The sequence below is a fragment of the Erythrolamprus reginae genome, chromosome 4 (assembly GCF_031021105.1).
Source record: "Erythrolamprus reginae isolate rEryReg1 chromosome 4, rEryReg1.hap1, whole genome shotgun sequence".
In the NCBI taxonomy this organism is placed as follows: domain Eukaryota; kingdom Metazoa; phylum Chordata; class Lepidosauria; order Squamata; family Dipsadidae; genus Erythrolamprus; species Erythrolamprus reginae.
The window spans coordinates 111558694-111582007 of record NC_091953.1 but is presented as its reverse complement, the minus strand read 5'-3'; the positions used below and the strand labels follow the sequence as shown (position 1 = coordinate 111582007).

At 40.9% G+C, this 23314-nt stretch overlaps 2 protein-coding genes across 4 annotated transcripts in view; both read right to left on the bottom strand.

Annotated features, from left to right (window-relative positions):
• CLYBL (citramalyl-CoA lyase) overlaps window positions 1-8447 on the bottom strand; it is a 246210-nt gene extending 237763 nt beyond the window's left edge. Inside the window, exon 1 of one of the 3 annotated variants that reach the window (XM_070751860.1) lies at window positions 8366-8447. In XM_070751860.1, coding sequence (XP_070607961.1) covers window positions 8366-8424 — 59 coding nt within the window. In that variant the 5' untranslated portion in view covers window positions 8425-8447. Of the gene's footprint in view, window positions 1-5130; window positions 5252-8365 lie in introns of those variants that run through there. The other 2 variants (XM_070751858.1, XM_070751859.1) reach the window with 2 other exon arrangements.
• Window positions 8448-12718: 4271 nt separating this feature from the next.
• TM9SF2 (transmembrane 9 superfamily member 2) overlaps window positions 12719-23314 on the bottom strand; it is a 59647-nt gene continuing 49051 nt past the window's right edge. The window contains exons 15-17 of the mRNA XM_070751221.1: window positions 21910-22021; window positions 20232-20403; window positions 12719-13960 (exon numbers count right to left, since the gene is read on the bottom strand). Of these exons, the coding sequence (XP_070607322.1) occupies window positions 13893-13960; window positions 20232-20403; window positions 21910-22021 (352 nt within the window). The 3' untranslated portion in view covers window positions 12719-13892. The remainder of the gene's footprint in view (window positions 13961-20231; window positions 20404-21909; window positions 22022-23314) is intronic.

Here is a 23314-nt window from a genome sequence, read left to right as displayed (position 1 = left end):
GCTTATGTACTTACATGCCAGCATCTCACACAAATCACAGGTTTTGCTCCATGATGTCCTAACCAGGCTTCATCACTTGCTTCTAACGATCCTCCCCCACCAACCATTATAGAAATTATTCAAAGACTATATTCCAGAATCAGACTTAATGAGAATCACTTAAAAAGCAGATTATCTCCTTATCAGAAGAATACAGGTAGTCCTTACCAAATGGCCACAATTGGGATCTGTTACTAAACAACAGCCATTAAGCAAAACTTGCATCTGTGCTGGACTTAACATCAGTTCCACTATTGTCACGAAGTAACATCATGGAATTGCAACGGTCAGCATTTCCATTCATTTTTGTTTTCAGAAACCAGCTGTGAAACTTGCAAATGGAAATCAGGTAACCAGAGGACATCGTGAAGGTTTTAAATGTGAGGACCATTAAAACTATTTTTACAGGACGGTCATAATGTTGAATGGTTATTAAAGAGGAAATTCCAGTTAGGTCCCACAGAGTGGGTCTTCTCCGGGGCCCGTCAACCAAACAATGTCGCTTGGCGGGACCCAGGGGAAGAGCCTTCTCTGTGGCAGCCCCGGCCCTCTGGAACCAACTCCACCCAGAGATTAGAATTGCCCCCACCCTCCTTGCCTTTCGTAAGCTGCTTAAAATCCATCTCTGCCGCCAGGCATGGGGGAACTGAGATACACTTCCCCCTAGGCCTTTAAAATTTTATGCATGGTATGTCTGTATGTATGATTGGTTTTTTATGGGTTTTTAACTGTTTTTAGTATTGGATTATTATTATATACTGTTTTATTACTGTTGTTAGCCGCCCCAGTCTGCGGAGAGGGGCGGCATACAAATCCAATAAATAAATAAATTCTTTAACCAAAGACTACCTGCAGCTGGTCTAATGGTTGAGTCATGGTGGTGCAGTGGTTAGAGTGCAGTACTGCAGGCTATTCTGTTGACTGCAGGCAGTTCAAATGTCACCAGGCTCAAGGTTGACTCAGCCTTCCATCCTTCCGAGGTGGGTAAAACGAGGACCCAGATTGTTGGGGAAAAGATACTGACTCTATAAACTGCCCAGAGAGATCTTTAGAGCACTGTTAAGCAGTATATAAGTCTAAGTGCTGTTGCAATTAAGGTACCACAAAGGTTATTTATTTATTTATTAATTAAATGTATATGGTCTAATAGTTGCACTTTAATCATGAAAGCCAACTCAATTCAGCTGACCTCACAGGGTTTTCTTGTTGTGGGGAAAATAGGAGGAGCTCTGCCTTGAGTTGTTTATAACAATAATAAATACATAAATAAATTATCAATTTGCAACAAATAAACTTCACTATCTTCAATCTTAAGGAAAGCCTTTCACAAGAAAATATTTTTCTAGTATTAAAACGCAACTAGTTTCCCATCAACCCTCAACCATCAAATTAACCACCGTAAAAATCCTCAAAACTTTATGAGTGGTTTAAGAATGCTATTTTTATAACACTTAAATTAGCACACCCAACACTGCAAGCCTTGTCCTCCTTCAGGTAAGCCAGGAACTGGAACTTTCACCCCATAACTTTTACAGTATAATTTTATAATTATACTGTCTTCCCATTCCCACCATTTTCCAATATGATATCACAGCATAACAATCAACAATATATCTTCTAGCACTCAGTGCAAATGGCAGAAACTGATTCTAGTTTCTGGTTTTATGTTCAAGCCAGAACCAATTAATTAACAAGCAAGATACTTAAAAAACAGCCAATTGAGTTCATTCTGTAAAACCAACTTTCTTAAGATCAAATTTGGTTTGTGCAACAATTGGGTGATGCCAAAATCCAATGAGCAACTAAGTACCATTATCATTTTCAGCAAATACAAGCATTTTAATTAAAAGTTTAAGCAAAGCTATACGAATAATACAAAAGCAAAACATTCAAAAACATTTGATAAGCATGGATAACAGCAACATAGGGGAAAACGTCAAAAAGCTCAAATCTTATAGAAATAACATTTTACTCAAATAACTTTTGATGTATTGAGATTCATTTTTCCAATCAGAACAATGTTTTCAATTCATTTTCCAATTAAAACAAAAAACCAAGAGATTGCTCAATTTACATATGAAAAAGTAATTGATAACATTTTGAAAGATACAATATTATTGGTCATTTATATTTTAGATTTGTTAAAAATTATGTTTGCTAAAATATTGCAAGACAATAATTTTTTCAGCCTCTGATTAATTGGTCACAATATGCTGTATTTCAGCATTCATTACATTAGCTCCATCTAGTGTTCAGAAAAAGAAACTCCCAGAAAAGAGGCAATCGATATAAAAAGTTTTTTCCAAAGTCGGTCCATTAATTAAGGTAAGCAGAAACTTGGCTAAAGTTGAAATCTTTTTTGGCTCCACTGTTTATCTTTGCCTATAACATAAATTACAAAAAAGCAAAATGAAGTCTGTCCAAAGTGCTTATTTCCAACAGCAAAGACCAGCCTTATGGACATTATGCAATGCCTCCATTGTAAAAAGGCTGAAGTCAGGTATCATATCAGCAAATCAGTGTAAAATAGCTCAGCACCAGCAGATTCCAAGGCAGCTGGATTCTCCACTCCAGTATTCCTCAATTTTAAGCTGTATGGACTTCAATTTCCAGAATTCCTCAACCAGCATGCTCATGCTAAGAACCCAGGATGTAGGATATTGACTGCCTTAATTTAAATGAAGGACATTCACGAAAGAAAAAAATAATTCTTTCCCTCACATTAACACACCATGAAGGACAGAAGGGTGCAAATGCCACTACCTAGTTTGTCAAACGTCTTATATCACTGAGCAAGCCAATTATTTTGTCAAGATCTACCCTTACAATGCAACTCTCTCTGTTTTCCGTTTTCTAGAAATCAAATTCCCTGCAGTTTATGCCCAACTCCTATTTGCTTTTACAATAATCCCTCGCTACTTCACAGTTCATCTTTCATGGATTTGCTATTTCAGGGGTTTTCAAAGGGGGCTTAAATCCATTAAAAAATTTAAATCCATTAAAATTCATAAAATTCTTCTACAGTACTTGTTCTGCCAGCGTGTCTCAACCACCCATAATTACAGGGTAATTAGTCCAGGAAGACACACACCACATGATAAAAGGAAAACCCAAAAATTTTTATAAACAGAAAAATAGAAACAGCTCCCTTTTTCAATGTCAAAGGGATTTTCTGGTACACACAAGCCACCGGTTAAATGCAATCCAATTGCTCACCCAATAACTGGGAAATTGAGTCCAATTCTAAAGTCCAGAGAGTCCACACACACAATCCTGAAGAGCAAAAACCACCATCTTGACGAAACAATGAATCAGATAAACTGCCATGAGGCTAAAACACCAGGCTGCACTTTTATCTGTAGCACTAATTACAGCAGCCCCACCCAACCACAGGTGGCCTCATTTTCTCTTGTAATAATCCTTTAGTTGTTGTCTGCTATGCATCACTCTATGCATGCGTGGATGTGGCATTAATTCTTGTTCAGAATCCAGGGATGATACAGATGACTGATCTCCTCCTGGGCTGTCTGCCAAACTCTCCTCTTCCCTGTCACTCATGCTTCCTTGGTCAGAGGAGACTTCGTCGTCAGATTCTACTGGGAGCAAAACAGGCCTGCGGCATGTGGGTGTCTCCCCCACATCCACCTCCACATTGCTTGGGGCAGGAGCTAGGCCAGAGCTAACCACAACAAGTACTACTGTACTCTATTAAAGAAACTGGTAGGATATCACATGTAGTTCCAGCTGAGAAACATTATAGAATGACTGTTTAATGCAAAGGGTGGGTTTTAAAAGTCCAAATACTCGTTAAATACATTAAAAATATCTTTCCTCTACTTCACGGAAATTTGTTTTTCACGGGTGGTCTTGGAACACATCCCCCGCGAAAAACGAGGGATCACTGTAAATGTTTTTAGCAATTGTAAACTGTCCAGAGGTATTGGGAGACAGGCATTGGGTACTTTTATTACTATTATTATTATTCCTCTGATCTGTATCTATGGTGTTCCAAATTCATGGCCTCACTTCTAAGTAAGCATGGATAGTTCTTGTCATTTTTCATCCCACCTTCCTCAAGCTAAAACCGTGCTGTCCAAAGCTTATGGGATCTGCAATCCCAAGAATTACACAACCAGACTGGTAGAGTGGTTAAAGTACCAGGCTCAAGCCAGGCAGATCACGAGTTCTTATCCCACTTTGGGCACTAAACCAGATGGGTGACCTTGGACCAGTCAATCTCCCTCAGCCCTAGAAAGGAGACAATAGCAAAACCTTTGCCAAGAAAATTGCAGGGACTTGTCTACAATGTTGTGAAGGAGTCAACACTGACTCCAAGGCACAAACTAGGAGGATCAGTTAACCATCTGTAAATAATCTCCACACATTGATGTTAAGATAAAAGTGTTTACACTAGTTTGAACTCAGTTCTGAGTGATTCGAGGATATAGGGATAGGATCTATGGTAGGTTTATAACGGGTCTTAAAATGGTTTTACAATGGATTTTTTTTATAATTTGCTATTGACTTCTTATTATTGCTGTTGTATTTTATGGGCTTCCAGATGGGTTTCCCCTCCAAGGACAAAACCAGGTTGAATGTTACTCAGCTATTGCAAAATCAGTCAAGATGGATTCACTGGAACATTCATAATCACATTTGAGGTTTTCCTCAGCCTCAGCCCTTTTAAGTTGGATGGACTTCGACTCCCATGCTGGCTCTGGGGCAGGGATCTGCAACCTTGGCAACTTTTAAGACTTGTGGACTTCAACTCCCAGAATTCCTCAACCAGCATTATTAATTCCTCAGCCAGAAATTCCTCAGAGGAATTATGGGAGTTGAAGTCCACACGTCTTAAAGCTGCCAAGGTTGCAGACCCCTGCTCTGGGGAATTCTGGGAGTCACGCAGCTGAAGGATGTTATGCACTGTTTAAAGGGGGTAGCAAAACTATCTGGAACAGCAACCAGCTGCCTTGGAGACCGTTTTAAGAGGCTGCAACAGAAAAGGGGGCTAATGGGGAAAGAAGCCCGCCGATTCCCGCGCCCTTCTCGCAAAGCGCACGCGCAAATCCCCCTCCATCCGCGAACACTCACGCTAGCCACCTGCTCGCTTTCGAACCGGCCACCAGGAGCCGCCGTAGTCCCATTCCCGCGGACGCCATCGTTGCCCGTCCTTCGCCTCGCTCTGGCCCCGCCCTCGCCCTCGCCTATTGGCGGAAAATTTCTATCGGCAGCTGCGAGACAGACACGCAGGCGCGGAAAACCCCGCCCCCTTTTTGTTTGCCCCGCCCCTTCGAGGAACTGAGGCGGCAGGCGTGTCGCGGAAAGCTCGTCTGCACGTGAATCTTGCGAACCAGAACAGCCGCGGCCGCCCTTAAAACAAAAAGGGAAATTGTTTGCTCCGAATCAAGTTGCAACAGCGTGCATTGCAGGAAGAGTGTGCGGGAGAATCAGAATTTGCGGGCAAAGTTATATTAGAAACCGTGGCGGTCAACGAGGCTTATCCCGTGATAAAGATGCACGGCAACGCACCGTTACTGTCCTAAGTAACGCTTGCGAGATAACTGCGAAAAAATGCATTAGTGAAAGACGTGGAAAAGCGAGAACTAAGCAATAGATATTTGCGGGGCATAACATAAATGCACCTCTATAATTGTCTGTTTCGGTTCTGCAACCCAACAAGGCCGACACAAACTTCAGGAGGTCAGAATTGCAGAAAAAACTATTTTTGATTTGATTTGATTTGAATGCCGCCCTTCTCTGAGGACTCATATAATAATATTATTATTATTATTATTATTATTATTATTATTATTATTATTATTTAGATTTGTATGCCGCCTCAGGAACACAAAATACAAATCCAATGATTAAAAAAGCAGAACAGTTAAAAAGCCCTTGATTAAAAACATTCATGCAACCCAAACAAACCATACATAAAACGAAGCGGCCAAGGGGAATCAATTTCCCCATGCCTGGCGGCAAAGGTGGGTTTTTAGGAGTTTGCGAAAGGCAAGGAGGGTGGGGGCGGTCCTGATCTCCAAGGGGAGTTGATTCCAGAGGGTCGGGGCCACCACAGAGAAGGCTCTTCCCCTGGGTCCCGCCAGACGGCATTGTTTTGTCGATGGGACCCGGAGAAGGCCAACTCTGTGGGACCTAATCGGTCACTGGGATTGGGATAACAATGCAGTACAACGGCAAATCTAATTCAATTTAAAATTACAATCTAAAACTCCAATATTGAAAAACAATCATATCAGTTCAATCATGCAATATATATCTCATTTCATTGGCCAGGGGGCTGAGACCTAATTGCCCCAAGCCTGGTGACATAGGTGAGTCTTAAGACTCTTACAGAACGCAAGGAGGGAGGGGGCAGTGTGAATTGCTGCCAACTTGCCTTCCATTGAGGACTTGCATACTGCACGAGTCAAAAAGAGGGTTATGAAAATATTTACTAACCCCTCGCATCCTGGACATAAACTGTTTCAACTCCTACCCTCCAAGCGTTGCTATAGAGCACTGCACACCAAGACAACTGGACACAAGATCAGTTTTTCCCAAAACTAGTTTAGTTTTCTGCTAAACAAATAATTCCCTCAACACTGTCAAACTATTTACTAATTGTGTAGGGAATTACTAAAATAATTCCCTCAACACTCAAACTTTTTTCTAAGCACTATTATTACTATTTTTTTCTCATCATTCCTATCACCCATCCCCTGCCACTTATGACTGTAACTTGTTGCCGGTATCCTTAAGATTTGTATTAATATCGATTGTTTCTTGATTGCTTATTTGACCCCTATGACAATCATTGTTATACCTCATGATTCTTGACAATTGTATATTTTCTTTTATGTACACTGAGAGCATATGCACAAGGACAAATTTGATTTATTTATTTTATTAGAGTTGAAAGGGACCTGAAGGTCATCAAGTCCAACCCCCTGCTCAAGCAGGAAATCCTACACCTCCCCAGCCAGATGGCAGTCCAATCTCCTCTTGAAAATGTCCAGAGTTGGGGCATTCACAACCTCAGTTGGCAGGCTGTTCCACTTGTTGATTGCTATGACCGTCAGGAAGTTCTTCCTTATTTCCAGGTTGAATCTCTCCTTGGTCAGCTTCCATCCGTTGTTCCTTGTCTGGCCCTGTGGTGCTCTGGAAAATAGTGTGACCCTCTCCTCTCTGTGGCAACCCCTCAAGTACCTCTATACTACCTGTATACTATACAAATTCCTTGTGTGTCCAATCACACTTGGCCAATAAAGAATTCTAATAAAAAGAAAGAAAAATATCCAAAAGAGCTCCATTTCTGATCATTCCTAATCCATAATTTGTGGACTATGGTGGCCTGGCTGAGGTGGTGGCAATAATAATAACAATAATGATAATAATAATGATGATGATGATGATTATTATTATTATTATTATTATTATTATTATTATTATTATAGTTTATAAGATTTGTATACCACCCCTCTCCGAAGACTCGAGGCGGTATATTATTATTATTATTATTATTATTATTATTATTATTATTATTAATTTGATTTGTATGCCGCCCCTCTCCGCAGACTCTCAGCGGCTCACAACAACAATAGTAACAATATGACAAATCTAATATTTAATAAAACATCTAAGACAATAGCAATGAAATAAAACAAGATTATTTTTAATCTTTTGTTGGATAGGAAAGGAGGATCATCCTGGCCTTTTTTCAATTTATTTATTTGTTTGTTTATGAAAACATGTACAAGAGAGCAGGTATAGGTGCAAAATAAGCGAAAGCAAAGGACATACAGGTACATTTGGACCATAGGACAGTAAGACAGGGATGGTAGGCACAATGGTGCGCTTATACATGCCCCTTACAGACCTCTTAGGAATGGGGTGAGGTCAACTGTAGACAGTCTAAAGTTAAAGTTTTGGGGGTTTGGGGAAGAAGCCACAGAGTCAGGTAGTGCATTCCAGGTATTGATCACTCTTGCTGAACTCGTATTTTCTGCAGTCGAGTTTGGAGCTGTTTACATTGAGTTTGAATCTATTGTGTGCTCATGTAGTGTTGCAGTTGAAGCTGAAGTATTCATTGACAGGTAGGACATTGTGGTAAATGATTTTATGAATACATAAAATCAATTACACAAAATCAGTAAAACAATTCCATTGTGTCCCATTGTCGAGACTGTCGGGACAAATCCCTGCAGTTTTTGTTGGCAATGCCCCCCCCCCCCCCGAAGTGGTTTTCCCTGTCTCCTTTCTAGGGCTGAGAGAATGACTGACCATGGCCACTCGGCTGGCCATATATTAAAATAGGATTAGAACTCACGATCTCCCGGTTTCCAGTTGGATGCCTTTATCCGGCAGGTTGCGTTTGCAGAAATGCATCTCCTATGGTTGACCGAATTAACTCCCGTGCCTGGAGCTGTTCATTCATTTATCCTATAATCATTATTGCAAGGCGAGTATGAAATCTGCCGTTAAATGTTAACTAAGACTTTGAGCCAAGGGCGACATTCTTGTAGATATTTAAGGACTTAATTTTTAAACTTGACAGTTCAGAAGCAGATGCCACTAAACTCTGTGGAAAATTTATGTTGGATTTGCAGACCAGACCAGATCAGAACAGATAATTATACTTCATTGCAGTGGCGAAATCCAAAATTTTTACTACCTGTTAGAAACATAGAAGACTGACGGCAGAAAAAGACCTCATGGTCCATCTAGTCTGCCCTTATACTATTTCCTGTGTTTTATCTTAGGATGGTTATATGTTTATCCCAGGCATGTTTAAATTCAGTTACTGTGGATTTACCAACCACGTCTGCTGGAAGTTTGTTCCAAGGATCTACTACTCTTTCAGTGAAATAATATTTCCTCACGTTGCTTTTGATCTGTTCTTCAGAACCTGTCAGAACCTGCTGGATTTCACCCTTGACCTGAATGATCAGGTGACTTATGCAGATGCTGCAATGGTCATAAGTCACAGAGGTGGTTAGAATGCAGTGCTGCGTGCTACTTCTTTTTTTCTTTTTTTAAAATATAATTTATTAGTTTTATCAAAAGGGGGCAGGGGAAAGGAGAGTACAAGTATAATGAATTTAGAGGTAAAATTTACAAAGAATTACCGAGGTCCATTATATTTCTTGATATAGATATCGTTGTTATATAATGACTAATATTATTACAATAGTTCTATTCATATTTCATTCTTATTTTACATTTCAGTGACCATATTTATTATCTTTACCATATATAACTTAACAAATCTAAGGGGGAGATGGGGTAGGGAAGGGGTCGTCTGCTTCGCATTGAATTTAATGACTTGAAGTTCTTATAAATAAGAATAGGAAATGAGAATAATGAAGTATGTGAAAATTAGAGTTAAGATAAAGTTAGCTTTTTCCAGTAATTGTATGAGTATATTAGTAGGTTTGAACTCAGACACCTTTTGGATTACTTCGTATTGTAGATATCCATTGGTACCATTTCTCCCAGGCCTTATAGAAATCTGATTCTTTTTTATTTCGTAACTACTTCTGATCATCAGCTGTCAGCAGTTTGGCAGATCGAATCTCACCAGTTTCATGGTTGATTCAGCCTTCCATCCTTCCGAGGTGGGTTAAATGAGGACCCAGATTGTTGGAGGCAAAATATGCTGACTCTGCTTAGAGAGGGCTATAAAGCATTGTGAAGCGGTATAAGTCTAAATACTATTATTAAGTCGCATTTTCAGTGCTTTTGTAACTTTGAACAGTCACTAAACAAACCGTTGTAAGCCAAGGAATGCCAGCACAGTGTTTTTTCCATTTTTTTGCCCGTGCTGCTCTTCCAAACTTGTTTTTCTCCTGTGGCCCATGGTTCCGTTACCAGATACAGATACAGAACAGTAACTGGTGCGTTATCTGGCTGGCAAAACAGTTATTTGCAATGCAATATACTTTTCTGTGGCTTCTTGGCGCATGCTAGGGGCCATTACACGTTTCACCTGCTACCCTCTTGAAATATCCTAGAGTACACAAGGAGCTATATCCCCTAGTTGAGAACTGCTGCTTTTTAAGGTACAAGATCGTCCTACAGGGGATGGACACAAAAATGGAAACACTTGACTTTTTGGCATCATGTTTGAACATGTTCAAATCAATCAAAGCTTGACATATTTTAATGTTTTTTTAAATTCTGTTATTTGATATTGTTTTTTAAACTACCTTTTTTCAAAACAGAAATTTAAGGAAATTGGTTATAACCTTCTAGAAATGGCAGACCTCTCAGACTTTCAAAGAGGCCAAATTGTTGGTGCTCGAATTGCAAGCGCTAGTGTAACAGAAAGTGCCCGAGAGGTAATGTCTCAGAAGTAATGACTGCTTTTGAAAGAGAAGGGAAAACGTCTTCAGCTAACCACAGGTCTGGTCGAAAGTCTTAAGTTGTCTGAGAGAGACCGTCGGACTCTAAAGCGAATTGTTAGAGCGGATCGCAAGACCGCAGCTCCTCAAATCACTGCAGAGCTCAATAGACATGTACAGAACCCAGTTTCCACAAAAACTGTTTGAGGGGAGCTTCACAAATCTGGATTCCACGGGAGAGCTGCGAGGTGTTTCCATTTTTTTGTCCACCCCCTGTAGTTTCAAAATCTGCATGCTTTCAGCAGGGCTGGAACAACCTATTTCAAATTCAAGCTGAGGCACTTCATGCTTAATAGAGATGCTTTGCATGCCTTTTACTCTCTCTCTCTCTCCTGCACAGCATTTTTACTGGAAGCATCCTTGAGAAGTGAAAGATATGCGTGAATAAGTGCACCAGAGTACCTTCCATCCCCTGTCCTAATGTTTCTCTTTTACTAGTATCATGTATATAAATATTATTATACAGTATCTTTGTACACCCCCAATACGTACTTGACAAAATAAACAAACAAATAAATAAAAACAAGTCCTGCATAAATATAAAAAGATCTGCCTTGTTCAAGGGCCTCCAACTATAGTAGCCCCCTGCATTAGCCCGAGTCTGTGGAGAGGGGTGGCATACAAATCTAATAAATAAATAAATTTCCCTTTGCTTCATTCACTGATCCATAGAAAGAGTTTAAGACAGGGAGGGGGGGAGGAAGCAGAAAACAAAAATCAAAACAAGAGCGAAAAACAATCACACATAGTCCTCGATTTCCGACCATAACCGCCCAAAATGTATGTCAGTGGTTCTCAATCTTTTTAATGCCGTGACCCTTTAATACAGTTCCTCATGTTGTGGTGACCCCCAACCATAAGTCTAGCACCAATTTTCCCAACAGAGCTTTAAGCTGATTGGCAGGAAGGTCAGAGGGACACCCCCACCTGATTGGTCGGATTGTAAAAATATTTCCCAAGGCGCCAGGATAGAAACCTTTAGTTCTTAACATTGTGGGAAATTTGTCTTTTAGCTGACCCCTGTGAAACGGCTGTTTGACTACCAAAGGGGTCCTGACCCCCAGGTGAGAACCCCTGTGTTAAGTGAATTGCTGTAGTTAAGTTAGTAACAAGGTTGTTGAGCAAAATCTGGCTTCCTCATTGCATTTGCTTGTCAGAAGGTCGCAAAAGGTGATCACATGACCCTGGCAAACTGCAACCGTCAGTTGCCAACAATGTGTGCATTTTGATCCCATGATCATGGGGATGTTGCAACAGTTGTAACTCTGAAAAATACCATAATCATAAATCACTTTTTTCAATGCTACGCCAGAGGTCTCCAACCTTTTTTGCACCAGGGACCGGCTTTAAGCTAGACCAGTTTTCCATGGCCCGGTGGGGGGAGGGCTTTGGTCATATGGGGGTCATATGGGGGTGGGGTGGGCTGGGGGGGAGTTAGGAAGGTCCTACTTCTCCCCCCCCCAGCCAAAAATTCAAAGCCTATCTGCTGGATACGGGCGATGAGTGGGACAGAGCGGCACGGAAGCCTCTTGCAGCAGCTGCTACAGCCACCGGCTTCCGCGCCGCTCGTCCCACCCATCGCCCGTATCCAGCAGATAGGCTTTGAATTTTTGGCTGGGGGGGGGAGAAGTAGGACCTTCCTAATTCCCCCCCCAGCCAAAATCACAAAGCCAGGCAGCCCCCAGCCGCCAAAGGAGCCTCCTGATTCTCCCCGCCCTGTGGAGAAGTGTGGAGGGCTGCATCACTGCCCGACGCCCCACCCCGTCCTGCATAATGTTCTCTGCCGGGAGGGCAGCGGCGCCGCGGACCGGCTGAAAAACCCCAACGGCCCGGTCCTGGTCCGCGGACCGGCGGTTGGGGACCTCTGTGCTACGCAACTGAATGGTCACTAAATGAACTGTTGTAAGTCAAGGACTACCTGTAGTTGAGGTCTGTTCTGCCAGAGGAGTCTTCTATTTATTATTCTCTGACTCCAAGGAAACCTGACATACAAATTTAACACATTAATGGAAATTATTCTTTAAGCCAGATAGTTTACGCTAGCATTCTCAATCAAGGATGCTGCTTCACTTTTATAGCAGCTAAAACCCACATTCAGCCCTGGCATAACTACACAAATAATTTCACTAAAAGAGCATCCAAATTGCAATAATAACTATTTGGCAAATATTTAGACTGGCTGTTAAACAAATCTGAGGAATAATAGCATGGCTTTTTAAAATCTGTAAGGTATTCTGGATCGAACATTTGTGCAAATGGAAGTTTACAGGACCAGGTTATTAACAAAAGATATTTTATTGGATTTTAATATTCACACATCAGTTTATACTCTTTAGAAATACTAGAAAAAAAACAACTTAGGGTGATCTGTTGAAACATGCTATGACATGGCAACAGGTGTACTCATCCAGAAAACATGCAGAGTTTATTAACAGGCAAATCGCTCTCAACTCAGACAACGCAGTAAACATGTTTCCATTGCAATTTTCAGAGATGCAACTGGACTGATTTTAATTCATCTAACAAATTTACTTCTTTAATTGAAGCAAATAGTTCTATTTTAAAAAAACAAAACAAACAAAGCCGTAGTTCATTCTGCATAATATGTATCATTAAAATCTGCAGGGAACACCAACTGGTAATACCTCTCATTTCTATTTATGCAGATTTTTTTCATCATATTATCCAGTCTCTTAATTTAATTATGTAGTGGGTAAAGAGAGACACTATAATATATGTCAGTATAGTTATAAAATGTCATTTTAAGTAGTGCATGAATATTACATTTTGTAGCATGAGTTATTCAAAAAACATAATCTAATCTACATATTTAAAACTTATCAATATATTTCTATTTACAGGGTTTTATGCATTTATTTATAATGGGTAATAATCAACTGAACATAGCTCATTTATTACAAATTGTTTAGGTTGCAGAATTTAGGAGACAGAGTCTCAAAGGCCAACACCACTAGAACCAAACATAATTTTTTTTAAAAAGGGGGGAGGGATGGATTTATGGCCATGGCTTCATATGAAACAAAAACATTCAAACTACAAGCAATGCACTGAGTCAACTTTCAGAAGTATGATAGAAATATGTTCTTTACTTTGAAAAAATAATCAATCCCACTCAGTAAACCTAGAAAACTTTATTTACAACTATTCTTTAAGAAGAATCATTAAATCCTGCAAGGCAGCACTTTTAACCAATCATTAGAATTTAAAAGTCCCAATATAACAATATTTACAAATGCATACATTTATATTCAGTCTTCATTAAGAATACGAAGTGAAAACAGATTGCAAAATTACAATACAAATATTTGAATGAGGGAAAACGTGTATTCTGTATCATTCAGAAAGTACTAAGCCAGTACTTTCGATAAAGCTTACATTCTTTTCCAAAATCATGTACTTAAATTAGGTTGATAGTTTCTGCATTGAGTATCTTCAATCAACTTTTACCACGCTGTATATCTTGGTCACGAACCAAAAGCAAGCGAAAAATCCAATTGTTCCTATAAATAAACAGAAAACTGCATCAATATTCATGCCTAGTAATCTTACACTAATAAAACAGGCCATAAAAATCTATAATTTTGCACATTAACATGTCTATCTTAGTGCTTTCTCTCTTACAGTACATCATGATTACTTTTTCAGGAATTATTTATATTTAGAGCCACAACATCAAATCAGGTAGCTTGCTTGCTTGCTATATAAGAGCTGAGCTCAGTCTGCATTTCCTAAAAGAGAAATTTCTGTGGAGCAAGACTAGTCTGGCGCAGACCATCACTCATTCAAATTAAATCTCTCCCCACATCTGGAGGAAGACCAGCTGAAGGTAGCACAGTGATTTTTACTTTGGAAAAAAAATATTACCATTTAGCTAGGAATCTGAATTAATGACCTTTTTTTCTTTTTCTGTGTGGTGCATTTCCATGTATAGATTAGAAAACCAAATATGTACCATCATCCTTCCATATATTCTTGGGCCTAAGTATTAAAACAATCCTTGTCCCACTTTATTTAAAAAAATATTCATTTAACAGAACAAGAGGAAAAAAGAGAAAACAGTAAAAAGAAAAAAACTATCTATACGCAGGTTTTCGTATTATTAAAATATTAAATTGCATCTGTTATTCTGTTAGGTAGAAATGTCATACTTTCTTTTGCTTCTTGTACCTTGGCAACTTTATCCTCATGTTCTGATTTACTAAAGCAGCTGCCTTGCATTTTAACTTTGAAGTTGGAAAGTGCAATGTATAGTTGTTGTCATAACCACATCCCAAAGTGTCAAAACTATTTCTATTTCTTCAGAATTAAGATCTCTTAAATTTACAGGTGCTTGCATCCAATGTATCCTTGATTACTTTCTTAAAGTCTTTGCACTTACTGAACTTGGGAAGAAACTGTTTTGGTGATATACCGGTAGGGGTGGGTTCTACTTAGCTTCCCTACGGGTTTGCACTGCGTCGGACGTGCGTATTTTGCCAGTTCTGTCGCTCAAGTGCGCGTAAGGAACTGCCTGTCTCATTGCGCAAATGACCATCTCTGCATGCACAGAGCGTTCTTTGCAAGCTGCTTTCATGGCTCACAGTCACTCATGCCCTCATCACCTCGAGGCTCGACTACTGTAACGCTCTCTACATGGGGCTACCTTTGAAAAGTGTTCGGAAACTTCAGATCGTGCAGAATGCAGCTGCGAGAGCAATCATGGGCTTCCCTAAATATGCCCATGTCACACCAACACTCCGCAGTCTGCATTGATCAGTTTCCAGTCACAATTCAAAGTGTTGGTTATGACCTATAAAGCCCTTCATGGCACCGGGCCAGATTATCTCAGGGACCGCCTTCTGCCGCACGAATCCCAACGACCAGTTAGGTCCCATAGAGTGGGCCTTCTCCGGGTCCCGTCATCTAAACAATGTCGGTTGACGGGGCCCAGGGGAAGAGCCTTCTCTGTGGCGGCCCCGGCCCTCTGGAACCAACTCCCCCCAGAGATTAGAATAGCCCCCACCCTCCTTGCCTTTCGTAAGCTCCTCAAAACCCACCTCTGCCGTCAGGCATGGGGGAACTAAGATAATCTTTCCCCCTAGGCTTCTACAATTTATGCATGGTATGTTTGTATGTATGATTGGTTTTATAACAAGGGTTTTTAGCTGTTTTAGTATTGTTTTAGTATTTAGTTTTTGTCACTGTTGTTAGCCGCCCCGAGTCCATGGAGAGGGGCAGCATACAAATCAAATCAAATGAATGAATGAATGAATAAATAAATAAATGGAGCGGTGACTGGAGAACCGATTTGGGGGCATTGCTGCCGGTTCAGTGAGCGGGGGCAAATTTCCACCACTGGTACGGAAGAACCAGTCCGAACAGGCAACAACCCACCACTGTATGCCAGTATTGAAAAAAATTAAAAGATGTTATGTTGCTGTTGCAAATGCCTGTAAAATTGATATGGTAGTACAAAAAAGCTAGCGCAAATACTCAGAGTGGTGGAACGCTCTTGCTTAGAGTCCGCTTGCCTGAAAAAATCATGATACAAAAAAATAGCACTATTCCATCCCTTGAAGCAGAAATGGGAATCACTACAAAACCCCTAATAAAATAAGATCACCTCTGCAGAGAAAATGAGATGTGGAAAAGATCCAGATCCAGAGATAGCCCTGGCTCTTTTTTTATTTACTCGGGGCGGCTAACAATAAGAAACAATATAAACAAATCTAATATTAAAAGTAGTTTAAAAACCCCAATTTAAGAAACCAGTCATAGATACAAACATACCATGCATAAATTTTGTAAGCCTAGGGGGAAGGGAATATCTCAATTCTCCTACAGAGACAGAGGTGGGTTTTAAGGAGCTTACGAAAGGCAAGGAGGGTGGGGGCAACTCTGATATCTGGGGAGAGTTGGTTCCAGAGGGTCCAGGCCGCCACAGAGAAGGCTCTTCCCCTGGGTCCCGCCAGACGACATTGTTTAGTCAACGGGACCCGGAGAAGGCCAACTCTGTGGGACCTAACCGGTCACTGGGATTCGTGCGGCAGAAGACGGTTCCGGAGATATTCTGGCCCGATGCCATGAAGGGCTTTATAGGTCATAACCAACACTTTGAATTGTGACCGGAAACTGATCGGCAACCAATGCAGACTGCGGAGTGTTGGTGTAACATGGGCATATTTAGGAAAGCCCATGATAGCTCTTGCAGCTGCATTCTGCACGATCTGAAGTTTCTGAACACTTTTCAAAGGTAGCCTCATGTAGAGAGCGTTACAGTAGTCGAGCCTCGAGGTGATGAGGGCATGAGTGACTGTGAGCAGTGAGTCCCGGTCCAAGTAGGTCCAAGTAGAGCCGCCCCGAGTCTGCGGAGAGGGGCGGCATACAAATCTAAATAAATAAATAAATAAATAAACTGTTGCACCAGGCAAACCTGGGCAAACGCCCCCCTCGCCACAGCTGAAAGATGTTTCTCTAATGTGAGCTGTGGATCAAGGAAGACGCCCAAGTTGCGGACCCTCTCTGAGGGGATTAATGGTTCCCCCCCCCAGGATAATAGACGGACAGATGGGATTGTCCTTGGGAGGCAAAACCCACAGCCACTCCGTCTTATCAGGGTTGAGTTTGAGTCTGTTGACAGCCATCCAGACCCCAACAGCCTCCAGATACCGGCACATCACTTCCACTGCTTCACTGACTGCAAAATAATTTTAAAAGAATTGTGGATAAATATATGCATGGTTTGGTTCCCGGCTTCACAATTTTTGGCTGGTTTTAAATCTACTATAATGCATATCACTGACCAGTTCTTGAAACAGAAAGCTATTATAGAGCGAAACAACGTTTGATAGCTGTTCATGGTTGAAAAAATAACCAGTTGCAGAGGTAAACTACTGGTTTAAAGGATACAGACAACTCTTTGAAATATAAGCTGGCTAGATAGTTAAAAGTTGCCAATGTGCATTTCAGATCTCCTTTGCAAAATATGCAGAAATTCTAAAGTTCCTGCTTCATGTAGCAGAGAGCAATGAGTAAATTACTAATTTCAGAATAATAAGATTCAGGACAAGCACCATTTCCTTTTGTTCCTTAAAGGCCTCGTGTCACGTATGGTTTAATGGCAGTTTGGAGGGTTTGAAAATTCACGATAGCTTTTACGCATTATAAATATTTCAGCAAAAACTGGAATGATATCGCACTGATTTTTTAAAATATATTAGCTCAGCCACTGATGTTGAACAGACTCATTTGCTGTGTCAAAGACACAGTTGTGGACCTGGCTGTGAATCGGATTTGTTGCGTAGCTTCCAGCAACTTGCTTGCTGTGTCAGATCAATGACCCAGAATGCCATATGAGAAGCAAATGCCCCAAGCATGTGCTCCACTGCCGTGACAGCAGGACACCATCAAAACCCTTCTTGAGGCTGACCATTTTAAACAGATGAGTAAGCAGCAATATAATCATTTAGATACAGCAATTAGGAGGCCCTTGGTTTGGCTTTTACATCAACTTGACAGGGACTTAAATGCCTCTAGGACCGACTATCCTAAGATGTTTCATTTTAGCCTCGTGAAATTTATGATGTGCTTTTTGATGTACATTTTTTCCCCCTCGTGAACAATGCAGGTGGGTCGTGGGAGAAAAAATTCCAATATATGGATTGGTATTTAATTCAATATGGTGAATTAGCAGAAACATTCACTGTTGCCAAGTCTCTTGCGGTACAAAAGCAAAGCGGTGTCCACAGGTGTACTCAAAAAAGGCAGGAGGCAAAAAGCAACCCATAATGTAATCAAAACCTGTTGTGGTTAGCTCTGGCCCTGCTCCTGCCCCAAGGACTGTGGATGTGGGGAAGACACCCACATGCTGCAGGCCTGTTTTACCCCCGGTGGAATCTGCTGATGAAGGCTCCTCTGACCAAGAAGACATGAGTGACAGGGAGGAGAGTGTGGCAGACAGCTCAGAAGGAGATCAATTATCTAGCTCCTCCTTGGATTCGGAACAAGAGTTAATGATACAGCCATGCATGCGGAGAGCGATGCATAGGCAACAACAACTGAGAGATTATTATCAAAGAAAATGAGGCCACCTGTGGTTGGGTGGGGCTGTGGTAATTAGTGAGGCTGCTATAAATAGCAGTCTGTGGGTTTGGCCATTGTGGAGGATTATCTGATCGTTGTGTTTCATGACTGCTTGACTGACTGACTTGTTGTGTGCTGATTTTTCCCTGCTTTGAAACTAAACCAGAGCAAAGTGTGTTTCACTTTGTGAAAGAAGAAGGACTGTGAATTGCCTCACAGCTGCAAGCTAAGTATCACAGAACTGATAAGGGACTTGTATAAATTACTAGTTTGTTTGGAGACAAGTGCTCTTTGCTATACCAAAATAGGGCTTAGCTTAAGTGAATTTTCATTCTAAAGAACATTGTTTTGAATTTTCAAACGTGCGTGTGTCTGAAATTTGTACCTGTGAATTTTTGGGAGGATTCTGCCAGAGAGCCCAACAGAACAAAACCCGGGCCATTTTTTATGTGCATCACCCACAGAAAACAGACGAAACTTTAATCACACCACCAGATTACCATCTTAACTTAATTTTACTATACCTTACCCTTAACAAAGACTCAACATAAAATCTGAAAAAAAGATTTCCCCCCTTTCTAGGAGAATCGTATTAGCCTCATATTCATTGAACATTTTTTATTCACTTGTAATTCACAGGTGTGCAGCAATGTTTATATTTATTTAATTAATTGGACTTATATGCCGCCCTACTCCCGGAGTGTATTTTTATGTATTTTTACACATAAAATACAATATAAAACCCATTAAAAACAGTGCAAAACAATTTAAAGCCCACAATTAACAAATAAAAACAGTTAAAAAAACCCATGCATGTCTTTCCTGATCGGATCTCGATGGCATGTCATCTGATCAACGACAGTTGTTGGGATCAACTGGGGTGATAATTTGAGGACTACCTGTACTGCGGGAGATTTGAAGAACCATTCTCACAGAGAAATTAGAAAGCTATTGTATTTTTAGGGGGCAAATATATATATACAGTGGTACCTCTACTTACGAACTTAATTCATTCCGAGACCAGGTTCTTAAATAGAAAAGTAAGAAGAAGCAATTTTTCCCATAACAAATCAATGTAAAAGCAAATAATGCATTGGATTGGGGAAACCACAGGGAGGGTGGAGGCCCTGTTTCCTCCCAGGAGATTCCTAGAGAGGCTCCACAGAGGGTTCTCTCCGCCTTTTCCGGCTCTGGTTCCTCCAAGGAGATTCCTAGAGAGGCCCCACAGAGACTTCTCCCTGCCTTTTCGAGGGCTTGGGTTTGTAAGTAGAAAATGATTCTTGAGAAGAGGCAAAAAAATCTTAAACACCCAGTTCTTATCTAGAAAAGTTTGTAAGTAGAAGTGTTCTTAGGTAGAGGTACCACTGTATATATATTTGAAACATTTCATAGCTTTAGACATGGCTGACATTACATGTATGATTCAGCCCTGACTGTAAAACCAGAACAAAAATGAAAAGTGGCTATTTGACAGCCAAATTAAAAACCTTGAGAACTTAGTCTTAAAGCATAAATACTAATTTATCCCTGGCCTTGATTTCAGAAGAGGTGATCCATAGCACGCGTATCCGGAATTTCTAGATTACCCATAGGGCTTTAAACTGAAATAAAAATGTTTGATACATAGGGTCTGGCCTCATGACATTCTCAGCTTAAATTAGTTACCAGCTTAGTGTTTCTGCAGGCATTTTGTATCTCAAGCAATATTACCTGTAAAAAGGAAGAAGATCAGGACCATTATCATGGTGTACCCAAAGTACAAAATGGTGCTTGCGGTACCCGTAATCTGAAGCTTAGAAAAGAAGTAATGCACTGCGTATATTAGAAAATAAACAGCAGTGAAACCACTCGTAAGAAAAGAGCGCCACTGCCAGTGGTAATCCTACAACGAAGAAGGAAACAGGTGCAAAAGTTAGAAATGCTTCTAAAAATACAGGTGCAGTGACATCCATTTTATGCATCACATTCCATTGAGTTATGTTGAACATGCCTCTTTTTAGAACTCTTAAAGAGGATACCACTACTTGTAATTATCGTTTTAAGAGACATGTTCTCTATTAGAGCTAAATGTAGCATTAAAAGGCTAAACAATTGATAATACTTATGTAACAGTGAAGGAATGTTGAGATGAAAGCAAGGAATGAGTGATTATTTATGACATAGATGTAGAGGCTTTTCCTGCCTATGAAAATGTAGACATATATCCTCTTCTATATAATACTTTGCAAATCTGCATTTGGGGCTTTTGGTTTAATGGGCAAAACATAACAAAATATATCTTGAATGTAATTTTTAAATAGTTTCAACTATAACAGACGATTTCTGATTTTATGTTCTTCCATTCTACTAAGATCATAAAAGGTATAGTTCACACACAAATCTAAATCTGGTTTACAAATCTAATGTTGTTTCTGGTTTGATATATGAATCTACTGTGTTTCCCCGAAAATAAGACCCTGTCTTATATTTTTTTGAACCCTGAAATAAGCAATAAGTGCCATGCACTCAAAAGCCGGATTGGGCTTATTATTTTGGGGAAAACAGGGTAGTACCGTGTTTCCCCGAAAGTAAGACAGTGTCTTACTTTCTTTTTATCCCCAAAAGCCCCACTATGTCTTACTTTCGGGGTATGTCTTATATTGTTAAACGGGCACTGACAGCTAAAAAAACTGTGTAAAATGTGTTTTTTTAGTGTATATGCATTTTACCTTCTGTGACGGGCGGGGGGGGGGAGGTTTCTTTGGAGTAGGGACGTGCCCGAGTAAATTTGCAGAGGCGACAGTGACAAGTGCAGGGGACGGCGCGGCGACGTATGGAGAGGGGGACGGTGCGGACGTGGGCAGGAGGCGACGCGCAGCTAGATGAGAGGGAGGCGGCAATACCCCCCGTGTTTCCCCGAAAGTAAGACATATGTCTTACTTTCGGGGTATGGCTTATATTAGCCGACCCCCCTGAAACCCCCGATACGTCTTACAATCGGGGGTGTCTTACTATCGGGGAAACAGGGTAGTGTTTTATAATTTCACCAAGCTGTAGTAAAATCTAGTTTAGGATGTTTGAATGTTTGATGTTTGAACAAAGCCAAACTAAAACTATTCTTTTATACTGTGGAATGTAGTATTCAAGTCCAGTAATTAAGTATTATATTTTTCACAGCTGCTAAGAACAAACTTCTTGGTACTTGGGAAATATTTTTTCCTTCCTCCATCTCATTAATACAATATTTTGTTAATTTGTTTCTAGCCCAACACTGTCCCTATGATAAGTCTTTAAATTCTCCCTCCGGGAGACAGCCAGTAGAAAATGCATCCTCTTTTCTTATCTTGTTATTTTAATTAAACACAGCAAAACATAGATTACCTTTTGACAACCTATTGGGGAAGCTTACCTCTGCACATAAATGGAAATAGCAAAGTAGAATTGTAGCCTCGGAACATGTAATAACCAAAATAATGAACACCAGAAACAAGAAGCCAAACATGTAATACATCTGATGAGACCTGGAAAACAGAAGTTTAAATTAAATAGGATTCATACGGTGGCAAGCAAGGCCTTTGCGATCTGAACTTCCTGATGAATGTGACTTTGGCTGATTAAGTGGTCTTGTTGAAGTATAGTTTTTCCTTTATTTTTTAGCCTCGGTGGCGCAGTGGTTAGAGTGCAGTAGTACAGGCTACTTCTGCTGACAGCAGTTTGGCAGTTCAAACCCCACCAGGCTCAAGGTTGACTCAGCCTTCCATCCTTCCGAGGTGGGTAAAATAAGGATCCAGATTGTTGGTAGCAATATGCTGACAATGTAAACTGCTTAGAGAGGGCTGTAAAAGCACCATGGAGCAGTATGTAAGTCTAAAGTGCTATTGCTATTATCCCTTGTGGCTAGCAACCCTCCAGCCTAATCATTAGTACATACCTCACAAAGAGTAGGCACGTATTATTGTGTGAAGGTGCACACCTTTCTGATTGGGAGCTTTGCCATTTTTCCCAGTTTCCATTTGGAAAGCTTGGACTTATTTATTATTTATTTATTATTTAGATTTGTATGCCGCCCCTCTCCGCGGACTCGGGGCGGCTCACAGCAAAATATAACAAATCGTAACAAATCCAAATAAATTTAAAATATTTAAAAAAGTTTTAAAAGAACCCCATTTACTAACAAGCACACACACAAACCTACCATGCATAAATTGTACATGCCCGGGGGAGGTGTTTCAGTTCCCCCATGCCTGACGGTAAAGGTGGGTTTTAAGGAGTTTATGGAAGGCAGGGAGAGTAGGGGCAGTTCTAATCTCTGGGGGGAGTTGGTTCCAGAGAGTCGGGGCCGCCACAGAGAAGGCTCTTCCCCTGGGGCCCGCCAACCGACATTGTTTAGTTGACGGGACCCGGAGAAGGCCCACTCTGTGGGACCTAATCGGTCGCTGGGATTCGTGCGGCAGAAGGCGGTCTCGGAGATATTCTGGTCCAGTGCCATGAAGGGCTTTAAAGGTCATAACCAACACTTTGAATTGTGACCGGAAATTGATCGGCAGCCAATGCAGACTGCGGAGTGATGGGCAAACGTCCCCGTCACCACAGCTGAGAGAACCATCTTTCAGCTGTGGCGAGGGGGACGTTTGCCCAGGTTCGCCTGGTGCACCAGTTGCGGCCCTATTTGGACCGGGACTCACTGCTCACAGTCATTCATGTCCTCATCACCTCGAGGCTTGACTACTGTAACGATCTCTACATGGGGCTGCCTTTGAAAAGTGGCGGCCCCGACTCTCTGGAACCAGCTCCCCCGGAGATTAGAACTGCCC